The sequence below is a fragment of the Mobula birostris genome, chromosome 15, assembly GCF_030028105.1.
Source record: "Mobula birostris isolate sMobBir1 chromosome 15, sMobBir1.hap1, whole genome shotgun sequence".
Lineage (NCBI taxonomy): Eukaryota > Metazoa > Chordata > Chondrichthyes > Myliobatiformes > Myliobatidae > Mobula > Mobula birostris.
This window is the reverse complement of record NC_092384.1, coordinates 56,250,924-56,274,004: the sequence shown is the minus strand read 5'-3', so window position 1 is coordinate 56,274,004 and position 23,081 is coordinate 56,250,924. Positions and strand designations below refer to the sequence as shown.

General features: G+C 43.0%; 1 protein-coding gene across 1 annotated transcript in view; it reads left to right on the top strand.

Annotated features, from left to right (window-relative positions):
• Positions 1 to 518: 518 nt before the first annotated feature.
• Positions 519 to 23,081, top strand: part of LOC140210306 (uncharacterized) — a 32,978-nt gene continuing 10,415 nt past the window's right edge. The window contains exons 1-4 of the mRNA XM_072279184.1: positions 519 to 704; positions 9,262 to 9,369; positions 9,853 to 9,992; positions 12,110 to 12,206. Of these exons, the coding sequence (XP_072135285.1) occupies positions 620 to 704; positions 9,262 to 9,369; positions 9,853 to 9,992; positions 12,110 to 12,206 (430 nt within the window). The 5' untranslated portion in view covers positions 519 to 619. The remainder of the gene's footprint in view (positions 705 to 9,261; positions 9,370 to 9,852; positions 9,993 to 12,109; positions 12,207 to 23,081) is intronic.

Genomic DNA, 23,081 nt, shown 5'->3' with positions numbered 1-23,081 from the left:
ATTGATTTAATTTACTATTATTATTATTTTTCTCTTCTTCTATATAATGTATTGCATTGAACGGATGCTGAGTAGTTAACAAATTTCACGGCACATGCCGGTGATAATAAACCTGATTCTGATTATCTTGATTTCCACCATCTGCTTGAACTGTATAAATGCCAGAAATGATCAACATTAATATAAATGTATCTACACATTACTGAGGGTTTGATGTAGGAGTTAGCATTGAGGGATGCTGGTCCATGGTGCATTGAATCCTATGTAAACAACTAGAACAATACAACAGCAGGCCTGGCCACTCGGCCCACAACATCCGTGCTAGCGATGATGCCTAACCAAATAATTCCATCTGTCAGCACAGAATCCATATTCTTCCCCTCCTTTCGTGTACACGTGTCTGCCTAAATGCCTCGTAAAAACCACTGTTGTATCAAAAGACAGTATGCTGTGTGCTAACGAGTGAATGCGTGGGGAGAGAAGGGTGGAGTTTTGAACCCACGGGGCGGGTACTCTCGCAGGCCGGTATAAGAAGAGTCTTCACTCCTCATTTGCGGTTCTGTCAAATTCATCCCCCTTTTCTTTGAAACCGCCTCCGATTCTGCTGTCTGTAACTAGGATGGCTGCAGCTGATCGCACCGTACTCGTGCTTGGGGGAGCCGGCATTGTCGGCTCAGGCATCGTCAAAGTTCTGCTGGAGAAAGGTAGGTGACAAATATTACGCTATAACTGCCTGCCGGAAGAAGGTAGAGCGAGAGGTGTATTTCATTTCACACCTTGTTCACTGTTTATTCAGTTCCACTTCCCCGTCCCTTTATCAGGACTTTTTTTTCTGTAAGGACGTTTACACTAACTTTCCAGCCTACTGAAAATGTCATGTGACAAGCAGTGATGAAATAAACAAGTAACCTGTCCGGAGGATATCGGGCAGAGAAAAATGCTACCGGGTATCTGGCGTTTGCCAGTTATTTAAGCGAGGTGATGATCACTGCCTTGCTTTGTACCCACATCCCTGCAGGTATGTCGTGCGCAAGGGGATCCGCATCCTGAGTGAAATGATGTGTGGGAGCGGCTGTGGAATGGCAAGCCCCCTTCTGTCACATTTTAAAGCCAACTGAGGGCACAATGAATTTCTTTGCCCACTCGCCTCCCTGTGCGTCAGTTTCCAGTATGTGCCCAAATCCTTTGCGGAATTCTTCTGTTTTGAGAATCCACCTCAAACCCGGACAGCTCGCTGGAAAAGAAAATTATTCCTTGGTCCTTGTGCCTGTGATCTTTGGCCAGCAGCCAGCTTCCAGCCTCCTGCCGATGAAACCGGTTTCATCGCGTTTACATGGAATCTCCTCTGAACTTCTGCATCAAGGAAACGGTCTCTAAACTGCGGACATTCCTGCTATCTCTAGTATTATTTCAGCCAATTTCCGCTGTAGTTATCCGCTTTAAAGTTAAGACGTGTCATAATTGGTCTCCCCACTCCATCGCTACTCACCCATAGCATTACTTCAGGATGGCTCGAATTTGGGTAGAATCCAAAGTGAAAGTAATGACTAGAATTATACAACAGGTTGGTCAAGATCTCCAAATAGTGATCTTTAGCTTAAAAAAAGGCAAAAGAACAAAATCCAGTTCCAACCCCCGATGGGAAACTTAATTGAATTGGGGTCCTGATACTCCCCTCAATTGAGCGTAGTAATTGCTGTACCACTGTTTTCTATGGGAGCGAATTCAGCGTTAATCGCAGTGAGACAACCCAAGAACCAAAAAGTCAGGGAAACGTTTTTTTTGTGATGTTGATTTTTTAAAATTTACAAATTACAACAGCTTCCCTTCTCACCTTACCAGCTTCTTAATAATTGTGTCAATCTTTCATGAAGTGTTTGGACTATTGTTTAACGATGGATGTGTTTTGCTGAGTTGCAAACGATACATAAACCCAACGAAAATTTCCAGATTCGATTCACCAGCTGCTTTGCAAAAAAAAAAGACAATTACGTGATTTTGGTTGCTCGACTCCCATCTATCGTCCAAGAATAAGAATACTGTCTGGAAATGCATGCGCTTTATGATTTAATCTACGCAATCATTACGATTCGAACAGCCGCTGAGAATAAGACACTCAAAATGAAGGAGGAGTTCAGCAGGTCAGGTGTAGCTAGCATCTTTCGGCCACAAACGTCGACTCCTTGTTGCTTTCCGTAGATGCTGCCTGACGTGTTGAGTTATTCCGGCACGTTGAGTGCGGTACTCCGGATTTCCAGCATCTGCAGAATCTCATGTGGTTATGAGTCACAGAGATTGACTGGAAAATGTTTTTTTTTTGCTTGTTGTTCATTCCAACTTAAAAAAATCCATTGTAGAAATTGCAAAATAAATATCTCTGCGAAATGTACATAATAGAAAAAATTGAGCGCGGTGATAGATAGCATTTAACTTTGTTTTATTCTTTAAATCACACAGTGAGGTTGACATTAACAAAACTCTTATTGCCCCTATGAAGACCTGTTGTTCAGCCACTACAGAAGGTTACACAGGTTCAACCACATTGGAAACTTAGACCCAGATTGGTTTATTTCTCCAAAGGGCCAGAAGACCATGAGATCAAAAGATTTAGGAGCAGAATTAGGCCTGTCCATCTACTGCATCTGCTCTGCCATTCCACCATGGCTGATTTATTTTCCTTCTCAACCCCATTCTCCTGACTTTTCCATGTAACCCTTAGTAATCAAGAACCCATCAACCTCTGTTTTAAATATTACTAATGAAGGCCTCTGTAGCGATCTGCAGCAATGGATTCCATGGTATCATTGCCCTTTGGCTGATGAAATTCCTCCTAATCTCCATTCTAAAAGGATGTCCTTCTTTTCTGAGGTTGTGCCCTCTGGTCTTAGACTCTCCCGCTACCATTTAAAGTTTAATAGCTTCTTGCTGGCCATTATTACCATCAGATCTGGCTTGTCTCTCCCCATATTTAAATAAATTATTTAAATTTCACATCTGGCTTGATGAAATTTACACCTGTGTCTCTGAATTATTAATACAAGACACTAGGTTACCATTCTGGCAATATATTGATTTGCTGACCCAACATCTTTAAACATAACTGTATTAGTTTCAGCCTGTGGTATTGTTCCTTGTTGGTGTTTCACTATTCAAATGAGATTTTCTTTCCATTTTACTGGTAGGTCCAACATAAAAATATAAAGCCTTGAATACACACCTATAAATTTGAGTGGGGAAGGTCCTGCCTGTTGCTATGGTAGTTTAATGAATAGCTAGAAGGCAAACCAAAGCTGACGTGCACTTGCTGTGCTTGCAAGCAGTTTGTTATTTGGTTTTAAAAATCGACATGGGTTGAACTATGTAAATATAGCATTTACAACAACACACCTTTCATTTTTAAACATCAACCAATCCAATAGCTGCGGGAAAAGCCGGTGCCATATGATTAAGGAACTGGTTGGGTGAGGACAGAAACCAGATGCACATATATCATAACCTTGATGGCTTTTCACATCATTTTCTCCCATGCATGGTTGATGTTCTTACATTCTCAGTATTACTCCAAGTTAAGTTGATCTCCTCATCACTAAGCAAACAAAAGATACTGGAACTCTTGCAATTTTTTGTCTATTGTATCTCAATTTGCCTCACTGTTCTGAGTATTAACTAAGCATAACAGGGATGATTCAGGAACTCAAATCAAGGGTTACAAAATAAAATATAAAACATCAACTTTGATTTCCTTCAATATTTTTGTTTTTATTTTAAATAGAACTGTTAATATTACTAGTGCATAAACCTTCTTTGGGAAGAGTGCAATAAATCTTTAAGTATTAAACCAAAGTGTTACAGCTGAGTACGCAGTCACTCTTGCACAACCAAATTTGATAATTATGGATAAGATAATTAAAACTGTTTCACTTTGTTAATTATGATGACTCAGTAAAGTGGGAGGCAACTAAAAACTTCTCATGAGAGGAATTTATTTATTTAAAGGGTTGTGGACCATTGGAATTCTCTACCTGAAAGGGCCTTAGCTATGCCTGCCTCTTCGTTGGTTATGTGGAACAGTTTGTGCTCCAAACCTATTCTGGTACCGCTCCCCAACTTTCCTTCGCTACATTGACGACTGCATTGTGCTGCTTCCTGCACCCATGCTGAGCTCGTCAATTTCATCGACTTTACTTCTAACTTCCACCCAGCCCTCAAATTTGCTTGGTCTATCTCGGACACTTCTCCCCTTTCTTGATCTCTCGGTCTCCATCTCTGGAGAAAGACTGTCCACTGACATCTTCTACAAGCCCACTGACTCTCATAACTACCTCAACTATACCTCTTCCCACCCCGTCACATGCAAAAATGCTATTCCCTATTCCCAGTTCCTCAGTCTTTGCCGCATCTGCTCCGACGATGAGGTTTTCCGTTGCAGGACATCTCAAATGTCCTCTTTCTTTAAGGGTCGTGGTTTCCCTTCTGCTGTCATCAATGATGCCCTCACCCGCATTTCCTCCATTTCCTGCACTTTGGCTCTCACCCCATCCTCCCGCCACCACAACATGGACAGAGTTCCCCTTGTCCTCACCTACCACCCCACCAGCCTCCGGATCCAGCACATTATGCTCCGCAACTTCCGCCACCTTCCACAGGACCCCACCACTAAGCACATCCTTCCCTCTCCACCCCTCTCCGCTTTCTGCAGGGATTGGTCCCTCCGTGACTCCCTGGTCTACATGTCCCTCCCCACGGATCTCCCACCTGGCACTTATCCCTGTAAGCGCAAGTGCTACACCTGTCCCTACACTCCTCTCTTGCCACCATTCAGGGCCCCAAGCAGTCCTTCCAAGTGAGGCAACACTTCACTTGTGAGTCTGTTGGGGTCATCTATTGCATCCGGTGCTCCTGGTGCAGCCTCCTGTACATCGGTGAAACCTGACACAGATTGGGGGACCACTTCGTCGAGCACCTCTGCTCCGTCCGCCAAAACAGACAGGATCTCCCAGTAGCCATCCACTTCAGCTCTGCTTCCCACTCCCATTCAGATATGTCCTCCTCTACTGCCATGATGAGGCTAAACTCAGGATGGAGGAGCAACACCTTGTATACCGTCTAGGTAGTCTCCAGCCCCTTGATATGAACAAAGAATTCTCCAACTTCCGGTATTTCCCTCCCCCTCCCTTACCCTATCCCTATGTCACTCTGCCCCCTCCCCCAGCTACCTATCACCTCCCTCATGGTTCCGCCTCCTTCTACTACCCATTGTGTTTTCCCCTATTCCTTCTTCACCTTTCCTGCCTATCACCTCCCTACCTCCCCTCCCCCACCCCTTTATCTTTCCCCTTACTAGTTTTTCACCTGGAACCTACCAGCCTTCTCCTTCCCACCCTCCCCCCACCTTCTTTATAGGGCCTCTGCCCCTTCCCCCTACAGTCCTGACGAAGGGTTCTGGCCCGAAACGTCGACCGATCTTTTCCACGGATGCTGCCCGACCCGCTGAGTTCCTCTAACGTGTTGTGAGTGTTGCTTTGACCCCAGCATCTGCAGATTATTTTGTGTTTATGATTTGGACTCATCTCTCTGGGTGACTCATGGATCTCCAGTGCCCTAATGCAAGCATAACTACGTTCTGGCTCAGAGACATATGTTGACTCCCAGTATAACAACACATTGATTTTAACATTCGCACTCTTGCTTTTAATCCTTAAGTGGCCTCGTCCCTCTGTATTAAGTACTATAAGCCTCAGCTATCTACTCTCCTTCAATGCTGTACTCTTTGCTAGACCTGAATTTAATTAATCCACTTTATAAGCCCCACCTTCACCTGTCAAGGTTTAGATCCTTTTCTGTCTCCTTTTGGAGATGCACCAAAAAACCTAAATCCTTTTCCAAGCACTTTATTCTTAACACCTTCATTGCTAAATTTTGTTGCTCCTGTGATTCAGCACGGAACACCTTTGTTACCTTGATAATCTGTGTGATGTTGCTGTTGTCTATATTTGACGAATAAACCCTGGGAAATACTTACTATGCACAAGAGTTTTATTTGATTAACATCGTTTGTTAACAGTGAAGTACTTAATTTGTTTAAAGAAATTGCATTAGTGAACCCTCTTCCCTTATGTCTCACAATTTTGCATAATAATTAATATTATCTGGTATACAGTCCCAGGGAGATCTGTGATGGTAACTAAGAGTGGCTTAATAAATTGCGGTATTCCCACTGATGGTCAGAGCAATGATCAGCACCTCAAACTCGGGTCCTAGTCAAATCTTGACTGTAGTTATTAACCAACTCACCCGAACTATCCAAAAGCTTTTATTGACAGGACCAGCTTTGTTTTCCCTGACTTTAACTACAAGTCATTGCATGTTATTTTGAGATTAAAAACTTCTAAAGATTCAGACAAAAAAATGCCAAAGTTAATTTCATGTTGCATTAAAGGTATGAACTCTTGAAATATTATCCCTGTGTTTTGGTGGAAGTTTTATTCTTCTCACGCAAGACTGGAGTGGCATTTGCAAATTGAGTTTGATGTTTGTAAGGCAGAGGTTATAATGCATTTAAAATGATTACATCATACCTTTGACAATAAGGGCATTTTCCATAGGCACATTCATTCAAAATATTTATTAACTTGCAGTGTAATTCTAGGACCAGCATCATCGGGCCTACGTAGAGAAGCCTTTACACAAATACCATGAAAGAAAATCTTGCTCCTTACCTTTTGGATTGTGTTTGTTCATTCAGCAGAACTAAGAGATTAATTTGCAGTTTTATAAGATGATCAGTGTTTACAATGCTGTGCGAAGGTCCTAGGCACATATATATAGCTAGGGTGCATGAGAATTTTACACAGTACTGTAGTAATCTCATGCATTGCACTGTACTCATGCCACAAAAAAAAATCCTGACATATGTGAGTGATGACAAACTTGATTCTGCTATGGGTTCTATTGTGGACTGAGAGTGGGAAGTGGGTAGGGAGAAGGGATTCCTGGTTGGAAAAGGGGAAGGGAGAGGGGAGAGAGCAGGAGGCGCCAGAGGGACATTCTGCAATGATCAATAAACTAATTGTTTGGAATCAAATAACCTTGCATGGTGTCTCAGGGCTGGGTGTGTCTGCACCTGCACCATTCTCTATCCTGGTACTCCTTTTCTGCTACCTGTCCCAAACCTTTCCTGCAGCACTCCACCCTTGCCATTCCCAATATTCTTTGTTCCTGCCAGATTTACAAACTTGCTCTCCACTCCAAATTCATGGATACCCATACTGCACAAAAGCCCTAGCCATGTACAGTATATGTGCCTAAAACTTTTGCGCAGTACTGTATTTCCTGGACAATATTCCTTTCTTAACCAAGAGCAGAAAATAGATATTAACATGTATTTTATTTTAATTGATTTTTGTGGGATCTTCCAGTTTACAGACTGGTTGTTATGTTACCCTGCACAACAATCATATCAACACTATTTGTGAAGTTTTTCAGAACTTCTTCACAGACATCCCACCCTGCAAAACTCATTTCAGGGAGGTAGCACCATCAATTTGCGGGAGACTCCCAGAACTTCCGGGAGAGGTGGGATGTCTGCAATAGAGCAGCTCCTGAGCAGCTAGCCAGCTAGTTTAAATAACATTAGCTATGCGAATGAATGAATGACACCTGTTAAACTCACCTCAACATGTCTTTTACAGTCTTAACCCACCATGGGCAATAGAAAAGTCACTGTTGCAAACAGTGCAGCGAGCAACACTGTCATTATTTTTGACCCGTGTTAGGCAGGGGTACACTTTAGTGTAGTCTGGGGTGACGTACGTTTTATATTTTCTTTTTTTTTGGAACACTCTGCCATGACGCGCGTGCTCTCTCGCGCTTGCTCTCTCTCTCTCTCTCTCCCTCTCTCATGGTCACTCACGCGCTCGCTCTCTCTCGCTCTCGTGGTCTCTCTCGCTCGCTCGCTCTCAAAAAAATTGATTTCCAGTTCATTTTATATAATTTGTGGGCATCAGGGAGCCAGTATTAATATGCGGGAGACTCCCGGCACTTCCTAGAGAGGTGGGATTTCTGTCTTCAGTACAGTATTGTGATGGTGAAACTAAAGTTATTTTCTTTCTGTTTTGAAAATCAATTGGAATTGCATCTCAAGACCATTTGTGTAATGTAAAACAATATTTTGTCGCTGAGGCTTGGAATAGCTTGGCCATGATGATGCATCCAATAGAGAGTATCATTCAGAAATAGTAGAATCCAACTAATTTGTTCAATTGCAAATCAATCTGTCTGTATAACTGCAGGTTCCATCTGAACACCCAAGCACTGAGGATGAAGATTGATACTATTCAATCAGGTTTACTTCTGAGCTCTTTCAACAGTGCTGGCGATATCTTGTGGATTGAATCCAAGCTATGTGACATCAGTAACAAATATTATTCTAATCATCTAAAATTTCTTCATTAGCTGGAATGAAACACTGCTGTTACAGTTGCACAGTAATTCATTTATTACTAATATCTAAATCATTTATTAATGGTAATTCAGTTTGACTTTTCTGGTTCTGTGCAGTGATCACATATTTGTTCATCATCATAGGTTGCCTTAGTAGTATTTTCTTAACCATTCTAGCTTAACTGTTTCCCTCCTGTGTGTACAAAGAAACATGCTTATGCAATACCTTCTACATGCTTAGAGCATCAGAGAATCTTTTATGTAATTGCATCTTATTCCTTCATCTGCAGCCTTTTGTTGCCTTAACTCATGTCAGCCTCTGTCACTACTTCCACCTCATCTGTCTTTCACCCTCTCATCTCCTGGATTCACCTATTGCTTGCCAACTCTGGTGCCACCTCCTTCTCTCACCACTTTATACGGAGAGCCTCCTCTTCATCTTTCAGTTCGGGCGAAGAGTCTCATCCTGAAGCTGTCCATTTCCCTTCACAGATGCCGACTGACCTACTGAATTCCTCCAGATGTTTGTTTTTTTTTGCTCCTTCATGTAAATTAATTTTGGAATAAATACCAGTATAATAAGGTGAACAAGTGCAACAAGCTATTTACATACAGCAGAGTCTCTCAAAATGGCATTGACTAGCTAAGCAGTTTTGGAATGGATGTTGTCCAGGGCACCATCAGGCACCATCATATGTTAAATGTGAAATGTAAAACTGAGCCTACTCATTTTAACTCATTCGCCTTCTAAAAAGCCAAAAAAAAACCCTAGGTTTTTGTGGCTTATGTTGAATTCTTTTTATTTCAATGTTTTTTCAGGCTTCCGTGTGGCAGTAATATCCAGAGATGCAGATCGTTTAGAGAAACTAAAAAACTTTGTCTCAACTGCTGCAAGATCCAGGCTTTTTACACTAGTTGGAGACGTAGGTAATGTATCCTTTTCACAAATTCAAAGTATTCTTTTTCACATTAATGGGAAACAGAAAAATGGGCATAAATAAGCATAATCGAGATGTCAAAGAGCTCTATAGAAGTCTAAAAATGGATTAGCTTTAATTCTTGTTTGATATGCGCATGTAATTGAAGGGAATGGGAGGAGACTCATTTGCAAGGCCGGTTTCTGAGCCTTGTAATCTCAATACAAAAAAAATACATACAGCTTTTATGTTGGAAACAAAATTCTGTTGTCAATATAAACAAGAACATACTGTCCTTTGACCTGCTAGGATGCTCAGAGGAGATTTAGAGAGGTCTGGTTTCTAAATTCCAACTTCGGAAACGAGACCTGGTGTAATACTCACCCTGACACATTTCAGACATGCCTAGAGGTTGTGGGTGGTTAGTGTGGCAAGTCGTTATATGCATCACTGTACTGTGGTAGTTTTAATCAACTGCCTGAAACGGTTCCAGGTTCAGAAGAGGGTGCAGAAGCCGCTAAAAATGCAGTCCTGCAGGCTGTTGAGAAAGTGACAGATATTGTGTCATCCCTGGGGTTCAGCTGGTGGCAGGGTGGCCCTCCTCACACTCAAACACTGGAAGAGCTGAATAGGGTAAGTGGCAGAATTATAACTCCAAACTCTAGACCTTTGAACAGCACTGCGCTTTGCAATCTTAAGCTATTGACTGCTTGTGATTACATTAAATTATCATTCAATCTACCCAGTACCGAGTGATGTAATGTTTGGTCATAGAGTCGTGACTGTAGACTTTTTTTTTACAGTATTATATGAAATAGTTAAAGTACATTACCTTTTGACTTTATGGACCTGTACAGTTCTGCAGATGGCTTGATGTCAGCAGTACCCTTATTTAATAACAAAACGCTTTTGAAGCTACATATTGAACACATGCCATTTTTATAATATGCATGTTTGCAACCATTTCCACATAAGGCTGCAGGGCTGCTTGACTACGCTTGCCTTTGTTGTTAAGCAGATCTGTCATAACTGAAAAATCAGATAATGCATCAATTTTCCCTTGTAATTGTAGCTGGATTTTTGGAAATAGCAGTTTAATGGGTAAGAAACTTAATTACCTTTCCTAATCACCCAGAGATTTTTAAACATTTCTTGACACTCTTGTAATAAAAGTGGAATCAATTCATTCATATGAATTTCACTTCTTATGCTCTGTTCTCACGAGGAATACTTTCTTAACCTTGCTGAATGAGGTGTATTTAAAAAGGACTGGCTCTTAAAGTTTGTGACTCATTTCCTAGGAAGAATGGGGAAAAGTCCCATGGTTTTCAAAATATTAAACATGAACTTTTGTTTATTTCATGTTTGTGCAATGTTTGAGTTTTGTGTATTGGGTCACCCTGGGTTACAAATGACCTGATTTATGCAAATCTGGCTCTTTGCAAATTCACCCTTACCTGATTAACACACTTTACAAGCTAGTAACGTTATTAATATTTTATGGTATCTATTAATGACTAGATGCCGTATATATACATTACTTATAGGTAGTGTAAGGTTGATAATTCTACAAAATCAATTAGTGGTATAATATAGGTTACTACAGGAAGCAGATGTTTCTAACTTGTGGAGAAATCAAATTGTGGATAGTTAAAAAAAAAAAAAAATTCTTATATAACCCAGGGGATTTTATATATATATATATCAGTCACATTGTTACACCTAAGAGTAGCTCTGCGACTAAAAGAACAAAAAAATTTGTGAGCAAAAGTCGCAGGGCCAGAGAGGAAATGGGAATTATACTGATAGAAGTGCTATGCTGTGGCTTGACATAGATGATGGGCTGGATGGTCTCCTCTGTCTAATATAATATTTTATCATCTACCTCAGTCTCACTTCTTTGTCCTCGTAATAATTTTGCTCCGTGTAAAATGATGAAAATGAATGATGATCTATGCTTTATTTACTCTCCTTATATTTCGATGAATTGTCACTGAACTGTAGATATGACATCCAATTCTAGTTTGCAACTTTCTTCCAGAATTGCCTTTTCATTGCTGAGCAACCTAAAGAAAGGGCTCACATTGAACGGGAGCCTTGATTTTATCTTGGAGAAAGAATTACAGTCAAGTGGCCCGTGTGCACGATCAACTGATTTATCATTGTTCAGCCACCTTTAATATGTTGCTGACTGGTCAACCTTTAAAACTGAGCATCAAGACACTGCAAGAGTTATAATCCCAGTGTTTAAGCAAGTGCTTCTTGAATGGAGCCCTGATTGGGAGAGGGAAGGCTAAGTTTCCTTATGGTGCTTCCTGGAGTGCTCTGATATCACTCGGTCTGCAAAGCCTCAACATCACGAAGTATCCTTGTCTGGCAGAGCTTCCTTTTGGTCCTGTTTTCTGTCCTGGCAGATTTGGCCCAGTGGATTATCCCCAAAGTATTCCCTCAACTCTGGCCTCAGCTGAATGGACTAATGTCAATAGCCAATAGCTTTCTGAGCAGATTTAGCCCTTTCAATGTTTGCCATTTCATCATTCTATTTTAATTATAACCATCTCCTCCCCCTCACGTTCCAGAGAGCGGTTTAAGTTTTTCTGTCCTCCCCCACCTCCATCCTTAATAAACTTAATGGAAAAAATTCTTCTCTAATTTATGTCATGCATTTTTAAGTCAGAACGTGTACCACGGACTGTGCAGCAGCCAGAATATGTTGCCATGCCATCTAACGCAGGTATTGTACGCTCTAGGTTCTGAACACACTGGTGCTGAGCACTTTCACATCCTGGAAGGCATTCTTTCCGCTGGTTAAAGATGACCCCCATGGATCATACACATTTATAACTGGTGAGTTGACTACTTCAGAAAAGACTCGATATTACTTCAAATTCCTTAAAATTGACACAATATGTTATTTAGATTATGAAGACACATAGTCCCCTTTATTGTCATTTAGTAATGCATGCATTAAGAAATGATACATTATTTCCTCCAGTGTGATATCACAAAACACAGGACAAACCAAGACTGAAAAAACTGACAAACCCACATAATTATACATATAGTTACAAACAGTGTAACAATACCATAACTTGATGAAGAAAGTCCATGAGCACAGTAAAGTTCAAAGTTTCTCAAATGTCCCACATCTCACGCAGACAGGAGAAGGAAGAAAAACTCTCCCTGCCATGCCGACCACAATCTGACTCTGAGTCATCTGAATACTTTGAGCTCTGATCAGCTCTCCGACACCGAGTACTGAGCGGCATCTCTGCTGAACGATTCGACCTCCTTCTCGGTCGCCAAAAGCAGGCAAGGCCGGGGATTTTGAGGCCTACCCTCCGAAAGATTCCCGACCACACAGTAACGACAGCAGCGGACGGGCGTTTCAGAAATTTCTCCAGATGTTCCTCTGTGCTTTCACATCCATTCTCCATCAAATCAGAATTGTCCACGGCCCCTATTTAACAGATACAACATCATTTTTCACCGGAGGGCGCGCACGCACGGCGTGCTGCCATCTTCTCCTCCCACCGAGGTGACCTTAGCTTTTGAACATCTGATTGTGCAGTCCATTCTGACGGTTGCTAACTGGAAATGTAGATGGATGGATTAGTAAACTTGCAGTCATTATGAAGATTGGTGGCATTGTGGATAGTATGGAAGACTGTTAAAGGATCCAGTGGGATATAGATCAGATGTTCCATTTTGTGAGATCAAAAGAAAAGGGACAGTATAGTGTTAACGTCAAGACCCTTAACAGTGTTGATATACAGAGGGATCTTGGAATCTCCATCGATATCTGCCTGAAAGTGGCTGCACAGGCTGTTAGGGTGGCAAAGAAGACATATGGCATGTTTGAGGAATTGAGTTTAAGAGTTGGGAAGTCATGTTGCAGCCTGATAAAACTCTAGTTAGGCCCCAACCTTATCTTTAGGAACTGAGCTTGTACAGTCTATTAAAGCAAATCAAATTTTTAAGAACTTTGCTGAAGCTTTCTGATGTTGGCATATTCTAGCTCTGCCAGAATTTATAGTATTAATCTTAGAAGGAATTTCTGGAGGTGGAGTGCGATTTAATTGGCAGGATAGGTGAAGTATGTGTCAATGGATCTGGGTTTGAGAGGGTGAACAGCTTTAAGTTCCTCGGCATACACATCACTGAGGATCTCACGTGGTCTGTACATATCGGCTGTGTGGTGAAAAAAGCACAGCAGCACCTCTTTCACCTCAGACAGTTGAAGAAGTTCGGTATGGGCCCCCAAATCCTAAGAACTTTCTACAGGGGCATAATTGAGATCATCCTGACTGGCTGCATCACTGCCTGGGATGGGAACTGTACTTCCCTCAACCGCAGGACTCTGCAGAGAGTGGTGTAGACAGTCCAGTGCATCTGTAGAGTTGAACTTCCCACTATTCAGGACATTTACAAAGACGGGTGTGTAAAAAGGGCCCAAAGGATCATTGAGGACGTCAGTCACCTCAACTACAAACTGTTCCTGCTGCTACCATCCGGAAAACAGTACTGCAGTATAAAAGCCAGGCCCAACAGGGACAGTTTCTTCTACCAGGCCATCAGATGGATGAATTCATGCGGACACAAATGTATTTCTATGTTATTTTGACTATTTATTATAAGTTATTATAAATTGCACATTGCACATTTAGACAGAGACATAACGTAAAGATTTTTATGCCTCTTGTATATGAAGGATGTAAGTAATAAAGTCAATTAAATTCAATGAGCAAGATCCAATCTAGATTAAGCTCATTTCATGTAATACATTTTTCAAAAGCAAGACTGCTTATTTCATCACTAACAGGGGTGCTGTGAGTAACAGACTATGTGCCTGTCGAGACTTGATAAATGCGTCTATACACTCCTGTACCTAATAAAGTAGCCACTGAGTGTATATTCGTGGTCTGCTGCTGCTGTGTCCCAGCCACTTTGAGGTTCGATGTGTTGTCTGTTCAGAGATGTTCTTCGGCACGCCATTGTTATTTGAGTTATTTGGCTAGTTACTTGAGTTACTGTCTGTAGTGTTCTCGTGCAGTGTGTTGAAACTCTGACTAAACGCCAAGTTAAACCGGAGCCAATGAAGACAGAGTCGTAGTAAGGTTAACCATTTACTGTTCACTCTTCCACATTAACGTCGTTTGGTGAAAATTGTTGATAAAAAAATACAAACATATACAGTGTCTGTTTCATTCTGGAGACCACGTGCGCTCTCTTCTTTTAGCGAGTGTCTCCAGTCGCCCCGAGTAGCGAGCGAGGGGGGTCCTGTCAAACCGCTGCCGGGCCCGAGCCCACCCCGTGTTTGAAATTGAAAAGCTGACACGCGCTCCACCCAAACCGTCGCTTCCTTAACAGAAACCGTGTTAATATTTTTACTTCAAATACGTTCATAGGAACTTACAGCGTTGCTTCTATAATGTTTCTTTGTGGGTAGAAACGGAGCTCTTCATGATCGTGCTGCGCACATGGCGCCCACCTTCACACCCTCTCCGAACCAGAGGTTGCACATAAGATGCGGCGAAACCGGAGGTGATGTCATCACATGCCGCGATATACCATAGACGATGAATTTACCTTTGTTATACTGTAACAGAATGATCAACCTTTAACTAGAAAATAGTTACAAACAAATCATTTAAAGCGTAGGCCCAACAAAGTCAAATAAATGCCTTAAAGGCAACACACTGTCATTTTCCTGTCAGCTTGAACAAATCTGGCCATTTTCCTCTGACCTGTCTCGTTAGCAAGGTGTTTTTGCTCACAGAACTGCTACTCACTGGATTTTTTTTTTGTTTGCTTATCTCACCTTGTTCTGTAAACTCTAGAGGGCTGTTGCCCATGAAAATCCCAGGAGGTCAGCAGTTTCTGAGATATTCAAACCACCTCATCTGGCACCAACAGTCATTACACAGTCCAAGTCACTTGGATCACACTTCTTCCCCATTCTGACGTTGGGTCTGAACAACAACTGAACTTCTTGACCATGTCTGCATGCTTTTATACATTGAGTTGCTGCTAAATGATTGGCTGATTAGATACCTGCATTAGTCCTGCCCCCTGCCTCAGTTCCTCAGCCACCCTTTCATCTGGTTCTATCTTTCTGCCCTGACTAGCATGTGGCACCAACAGTATCCCAGAGAATACTGTCTTTGAGGTCCTGCTTTTCATCCTACTTCCTAACTCCCTATATTCACTACACAGGAGTCCTTCCCCCATTCTACCTGAGTCATTGGTGCCAATATGCACTATGACCTCTGCCTGCTCAGCAACCCTCCCCCACCGGAGAATATTCTAATGTTCTGCAGCCACTCTGGGACATCCCTGGGCCTAGTACCCCGGAGGCAACACACCATCCTGGTGTCTCTTTCGCAGCCACAGAACCTCCTGTCTGTCCTCGAACCATCGAGTCTCCTGTCACCTTTGCTCCACCTGACTTCACACTCTCCTGCTGAGCCTCAGATCCGGTCATGGGAGCACTGACCTGGCTGCTGCTGTCTCGATGGATCATTGCTCACACCCACCAGCAGAATCCACAGAGGGACACAGGTTGTGGAGGGGAGAGATAGGCACATGCTTTTAATCCTAATTGTTCAAAAACCCCTTGGATTATTAGCGGCGTACTAAGTGGAAGGGTGTAGGGCAGTTCATGCTTCAGTTAGTTTGAAAAACTGAGCATCAACCCTCCAATTTTCATCATTTTTGTCATTAAGAAGCAAATCAACTAAACAATGCCATTGTTAAAATCTGTAAATTAACCTTTTTTTAACCACCACGTATGCTTGTCACACTTTGAAACTGTGTTAAAACCATAAGACCATAAGACAAAGGAGCAGAATTAGGCCATTTGTCCCATTGGGTCTACTCCACCACTTGATCATGGCTGATCCATTCTCCTGCCTTTTCAACATAAACTTCTATGCCCTGATTTATCAAGAATCTATCAACCTCTGCCTTAAATACACCCAATAACCTGGCCTCCACAGCCACCTGTGGCAACTCTTTGGCTAAAGAATTTCCTCCTAATCTCCATTCTAAATGAATGCCCTTTCATTCTGAGGTTGTGCACTCTGGTCATAGAGTCATCGACCCTATCTAGACCTTCCAACTTTCAATAGGTTTCAATGAGATACCCCACCTTATTCTTCTAAACTCCAGAGAGTACAGGCCCAGAGCCATCAAACGTTACCTATATGATAAACCTTTTATTCCTGGAATCATTTTTGTAAACCTCATTTCAACCCTCTCTAATGTAAGTATATCCTTTCTTAGATAACAGACTCCAAACTGCTCACAATACTGCAAGTGAAGCCTTCCTATTGCCTTAAAAAGCTCCAGCATTATATTCTTATTTTTGTGTTCTAATCCTCTCAAAATGAATGCTAACATTGCATCTGCCTTCCTCACCACTGACTTAACCTGCAAGTTAACCTTTAGGGAATCCTGCACAAGGACTCCCACGTCACATTACATGTCCGATTTTTGAATTTTCTCTCCTTTTAGGAAATAGTCTACAATTTTATTCCTTCTACCGAAGTACATAAACCATACACTTCCCGATACTGTATTCCATCTGGAACTTCTTTGCCCATTCTAATCTGTCTAAGTCCTCTGCAGCCTCCCTGCTTCCTCAAAACTACCTGCCTCTCCGACTTTCTTCGTATCATCCCAAAGTTGGCCACAATGCCGTCGATTCCATCATCCAAATCACTGACATACAACTTAAAAGCAAGCGATCCCAAAACTGACCCCTGCGGGATACGACTAGTCACCACCAACCAATCAGAAAAGGCTTCCTTCATTCCCACTCTTTGTCTCCTACCATTGCTCGATCTATGGTAGAATCTTTCCTGTAATACTGCGGGCTCTTACCTTGTTAAGCAACCTCATGTGCGGCACCTTGTCAAAGGCCTACTGAAAATCCAGGTACACACATCAGTTCTCCATTGTCTACCCGGCTCGTTGTTTTCTCAAAGAATTCCAATAGATTTCAGGTAAAATTTCCTTTATGGAAATCATGCAGAGTTTGGCCTATTTTGCCATGTGCCTCCAAGTACTCCAAAACCTCATCCTTAACAATCAACTCCAGCAACTTCCCAACCACAGAGGTCAGGCTAGCTGGTCTACAATTCACTTTCTTCTGCCTCCCTCCTTCCCTCCTATAAGACTAGAGTGACACTTGCAATTTTCCAGTCCTCTGCAACCATGCTAGGATCTAGGGATTCTTGAAATATCATTACCAATGCCTCCACTATCCTTCAACCACCTCTTTCAGAACCCTTGGATGTAGTTCATTTGTCCAGGTGATGAGGGGGGATCTCTCTGAAACCCTTCGAATATTGAAAGGCCTAGACACAGTAGATGTGGAAAGGATGTTTCCTATTATGAGGGAGTCTAGGAAAAGAGGGCACAGCCTCAGGCTAGAGGGGTGTTCATTTAAAGGAGATCTGCAGAGAAATACCTTTAGCCAGAGGGTGGTGAATTTGTGGAACTTATTACCACAGGCAGCTGTGGAAGCCAGGTCATTGGGTGTATTTAAGGTAGAACTTGATAGGTTCTTGATTGGATATCGCACCCAAGGTGACATGGAGAAGGCTGGGGAGGGGAAAAAGGATCAGCCATGATTAAATGGTGGAACAGACTCGTTGGGCCAAATGGCCTAATTCTGCTCCTATGTCTTATGGTCTAATGGATTTATCTACCTTCAGACCTTTCACCCCATCTCCCTAGTAATTGCAACGGTGCTCACTTCTACCCCTTGAGACTCTTGAACTTCTGGCATACTGCTAGTGTCTTCCACAGTGAAGACTGATGCAAAATATTTAATTAGCTCATCCACCATTTCCTCGTTCCCTGATTACTATCTCTCCAGTGCCATTTTCCAGTGGGCTGGTATCTACTCTCACTTCTCTTTCACTCTTTATATATCTGAGAAAATCTTTTGGTATCCGCTTTGACTTACTTTCACATTTCATCTTTTTCCTTATTACAGGTATGGCTTTTTAGTTGCCTTCGAGTAGTTTTTAAAAGCTTCCTAATCATAGTCATAGTCATACTTTATTAATCCCGGGGCAAATTGGTTTTCGTTACAGTTGCTCCATAAATAATAAATAGTAATAGAACCATAAATAGTTAAATAGTAATATGTAAATTATGCCAGTAAATTATGAAATAAGTCCAGGACTAGCCTATTGGCTCAGGATGTCTGACCCTCCAAGGGAGGAGTTGTAAAGTTTGATGGCCACAGGCAGGAATGACTTCCTATGACGCTCAGTGTTGCATCTTGATGGAATGAGTCTCTGGCTGAATGTACTCCTGTGCCCACCCAGTACATTATGTAGTGGATGGGAGACATTGACCAAGGTGGCATGCAACCTAGACAGCATCCTCTTTTCAGACACCACCGTCAGAGAGTCCAGTTCCATCCCCACAACATCACTGGCCTTACAAATGAGTTTGTTGATTCTGATGGTGTCTGCTACCCTCAGCCTGCTGCTCCCGCACACACAGCAAACATGATAGCACTGGCCACCACAGACTCGTAGAGCATCCTCAGCATCGTCCGGCGGATGTTAAAGGACCTCAGTCTCCTCAGGAAATAGAGGCGGCTCTGACCCTTCTTGTAGACAGTCTCAGTGTTCTTTGACCAGTCCAGTTTATTGTCAATTCGTATCCCCAGGTATTTGTAATCCTCCACCATGTCCTCAGTGACCCCCTGGATGGAAACAGGGGTTACCGGTACCTTAGCTCTCCTCAGGTCTACCACCAGCTCCTTAGTCTTTTTCACATTAAGCTGCAGATAATTCTGCTTACACCATGTGACAAAGTTTCCTACCGTAGCCCTGTACTCAGCCTCATCTCCTCTGACTTCCCACTAATTTTTGCTTTATTAAATACCCTCCCTTTTGCTTTTATATTGGCTTTGACTTCCCTTGTCAGTCACAGTTAGAATACTTTAGAATATTCAGCCTTTAGGATGCTTTCTTCTTTGGGATGTATTTATCCAGTGCTTTCTGAATTGCTCCCAGAAATTCTAGCCATTGCCGCTTTGTTGCCATCCCTGCTATTGTCCCCTTACAATCAACTTTGGCCAGCTCTTCCCTTATGCCTTGGAAACTCCCTTTATACTTTATTGTCACCAGACAACTGGTACTAGAACGTGCAATCATCACAGCGGTATTTGATTCTGCGCTTCACACTCCCTGGATACTCAACTTTAATACTGATACATTTGACCTTAACTTCTTCCTCTCAAATTTCAGCGTGAGTTCTATCATTATGATGTCTGGTTCCTAAGGTTCCTTGACCTTAAGCTCCCTGATCAAATCTGGGTCATTACACAATACCCAGTCAAGAATAACTGATTACATCGAGCGCTCAACCACAAGCTGCTCTAAGAAGACATCTCATAGGTATTCCACAAGTTCTCTCTCATTTGATCCAAAATAAGCATCAACTTGGTTTTCCAATCTACCTGCATATTGAAATCCCCCATGACTATTGTAACATTACCCCCTTCACACGCATTTGTAGCCCACATCCTGGCTATTGTTCCGAGGCCTGTATGTATCTCCCACCTGTATCTTTTTATCTTTGTAGTTCCCAACCTCTATCCGCAAAGATTCTACATCTTCTGATCCTATGTTGCCTCTAACTAAGGATTTGATTTCATTTTTTATCAACAGAGCCACGCCACCCACTCTGCCTACCTGCCTGTCCTTTTGATGTAACGTGTATCTTTGTATGTTATGTTCCCAACCATATTCTTCTTTCAGCCCACATCATTCCTGTCAATCTCTTAACTGTGCTAAAAAAAATCATCTATTTTATTTCCTATCCTGTGTGCATTCACTTTTGATTTTATCCCCGTTGCACTGTAACTCATTCCACTGACTGCAGTTTTGTGCTATCATCTGCTTGTCCTTCTGACAGTCACTACACACTGCCTCTGCTTGTGTGCAAACTGAAACCATCCTCAGCCCTATCATCAAAGTTGCTGGTGAACGCAGCAGGCCAGGCAGCATCTCTAGGAAGAGGTACAGTCGATGTTTCAGGCCGAGACCCTTCGTCAGGACTAACTGAAGGAAGAGTGAGTAAGAGATTTGAAAGTGGGAGGGGGAGGGGAGATCCAAAATGATAGGAGAAGACTGGAGGGGGAGGGATGGAGCCAAGAGCTGGACAGTTGATTGGCAAAGGGGATATGAGGGGATCATGGGACAGGAGGCCCAGGGAGAAGGAGAAGCGGGGGAAACCCAGAGGATGGGCAGGGGGTATAGTCAGAGGGACAGAGGGAGAAAAAGGAGAGTGAGAGAAAGAATGTGTGTATAAAAATAAATAACGGATGGGGTACGAGGGGGAGGTGGGGCATTAGTGGAAGTTAGAGAAGTCGATGTTCATGCCATCAGGTTGGAGGCTACCCAGACAGAATATAAGGTGTTGTTCCTCCAACCTGAGTGTGGCTTCGTCTTTACAGTAGAGGAGGCCGTGGATAGACATGTCAGAATGGGAAGGGATGTGGCATTAAAATGTGTGGCCACTGGGAGATCCTGCTTTCTCTGGCAGACAGAGCGTAGGTGTTCAGCAAAGCGGTCTCCCAGTCTGCATCGGGTCTCGCCAATATATAGGAGGCCACATCGGGAGCACCGGATGCAGTATATTACCCCTGCCGACTCACAGGTGAAGTGTCGCCTCACTTGGAAGGACTGTCTGGGGCCCTGAATGGTGGTAAGGGAGGAAGTGTAAGGGCATGTGTAGCACTTGTTCCGCTTACACAGATAAGTGCCAGGAGGGAGATCAGTGGGGAGGGATGGGGGGGATGAATGGACAAGGGAGTCGCGTAGGGAGCGATCCCTGCGGAAAGCGGGGGGGGGGGTAGGGAAAGATGTGCTTATTGGTGGGATCCTATTGGAGGTGGCGGAAGTTACGGAGAATAATATGTTGGACCCAGTGGCTGGTGGGGTGGTAGGTGAGGACCAGGGGAACCCTATTCCTAGTGGGGTAACGGGAGGATGGAGTGAGAGCAGATGTGCGTGAAATGGGGGAGATGCGTTTGAGAGCAGAGTTGATGGTGGAGGAAGGGAAGTCCCTTTCTTTAAAAAAGGAGGACATCTCCCTCGTCCTGGAATGAAACGCCTCATCCTGAGAGCAGATGCGGCGGAGATGGAGGAATTGCGAGAAGGGGATGGCATTTTTGCGAGAGACAAGGTGAGAAGAGGGATAGTCCAGATAGCTGTGAGAGTCAGTAGGCTTATAGTAGACATCAGTGGATAAGCTGTCTCCAGAGATAGAGACAGAAAGATCTAGAAAGGGGATCTCCCAGTGGCCACACATTTTAATTCCACATCCCATTCCCATTCTGACACGTCTATCCACGGCCGCCTCTACTGTAAAGATGAAGCCACACTCAGGTTGGAGGAACAACACCTTTGATGTGTGTTGCTTGAATTTCCAGCATCTGCAGAATTCCTCTTGTCTCAGCCCTATCACTCAGTTTCCTCTCTCCCTGCCAAATTAGCTTAAACCCTCCAAACTGTTCTAGCAAACCTGCCCACAAGGATGTTGTCCCCCTTAGGTTCAGGTGTAACCCATCCCTTTTGCACAGGTCATACCATCCCCAGAAGAGATCCAGAAATCCAGAAAGCTGAAACCCTATTCCCTGCACCAGTTTCTTAGCCACGCATTCATCTACTAAATCATCCTATTCCTACCACAGGCAGCAATACAAATATTACTATCCTGGAGGTCCTGCTTTTCATCTTTCTGCATAGCATCCCTAAATTCTCTCTTTAGGAATTTTTCCCTTTTCCTACATATGTTATTGGTGCCAATATGTGCCAAAACATCTGCGTGCTTACCCTGTCCCTTTAGAATACTATGGACCTGATCTGAGGCTTCCCTGACCTGGCACCTGGGAGCCAACATACCATCTGGGCATCTCTATCATGTTCACAGGATCTCGTGTCTACTCTAACTGTTGAATCCCCTATCACTACTGCAGTCCTCTTCCTTCCCCTTCCCTTCTGAGCCACAGTGGCAGACTCAGTGCTAGAGACCTGATGGCTGTAGATCATTTCCCCCCTCCCAAGAGTATCCAAAGCGGTATACTTACTATTGAGGGGAATGGCCACAGGGATGCTCTGTACTGGCTGCCCATTTCTTTTCCTTCTCCTGACAGTCACCTTGGTACATGCCTCCTGCAACTTAGAAATGACTAACTCCCTGTAGCTTCTATCTATCACCTCCTCAGTTTCTTCTAAAAACCAAAGCTGCAGCTCCAATTTCCTGACACGTTCTCTGAGGAACTGCAGCTCAATGCACCTGGTGCAGATGTGGTTACCCAGGAGGCTGGAGGTCTCCCAGAATTCCCACATCTCATACCAACAACACAATACAGCCTCTTGAGCCATCCTCACCGCTCTATGTACTAACAAACAAAGAATGAATGATGAAGAAGAAACATCAGATATGTACCTCGCCCAAGCCTGTTGAACCAAAACTTCTCCGCTCTAAGACTGGTCTACTCACACAATGGCCGCTCCGCTCATCCCTATCTTATTTTTATTCTTTTTGCTCATGAATTGCTATTTGATTGGACCACCAGAAAACGCTGAAAGCCTGCGAATGCTCCTTTGTTAAATTTCACTCATAGACCAATGATCTGCCTCCTCTCACACCCCTGATTCAATTGGGCCACTGGAAAAACAACGAAAG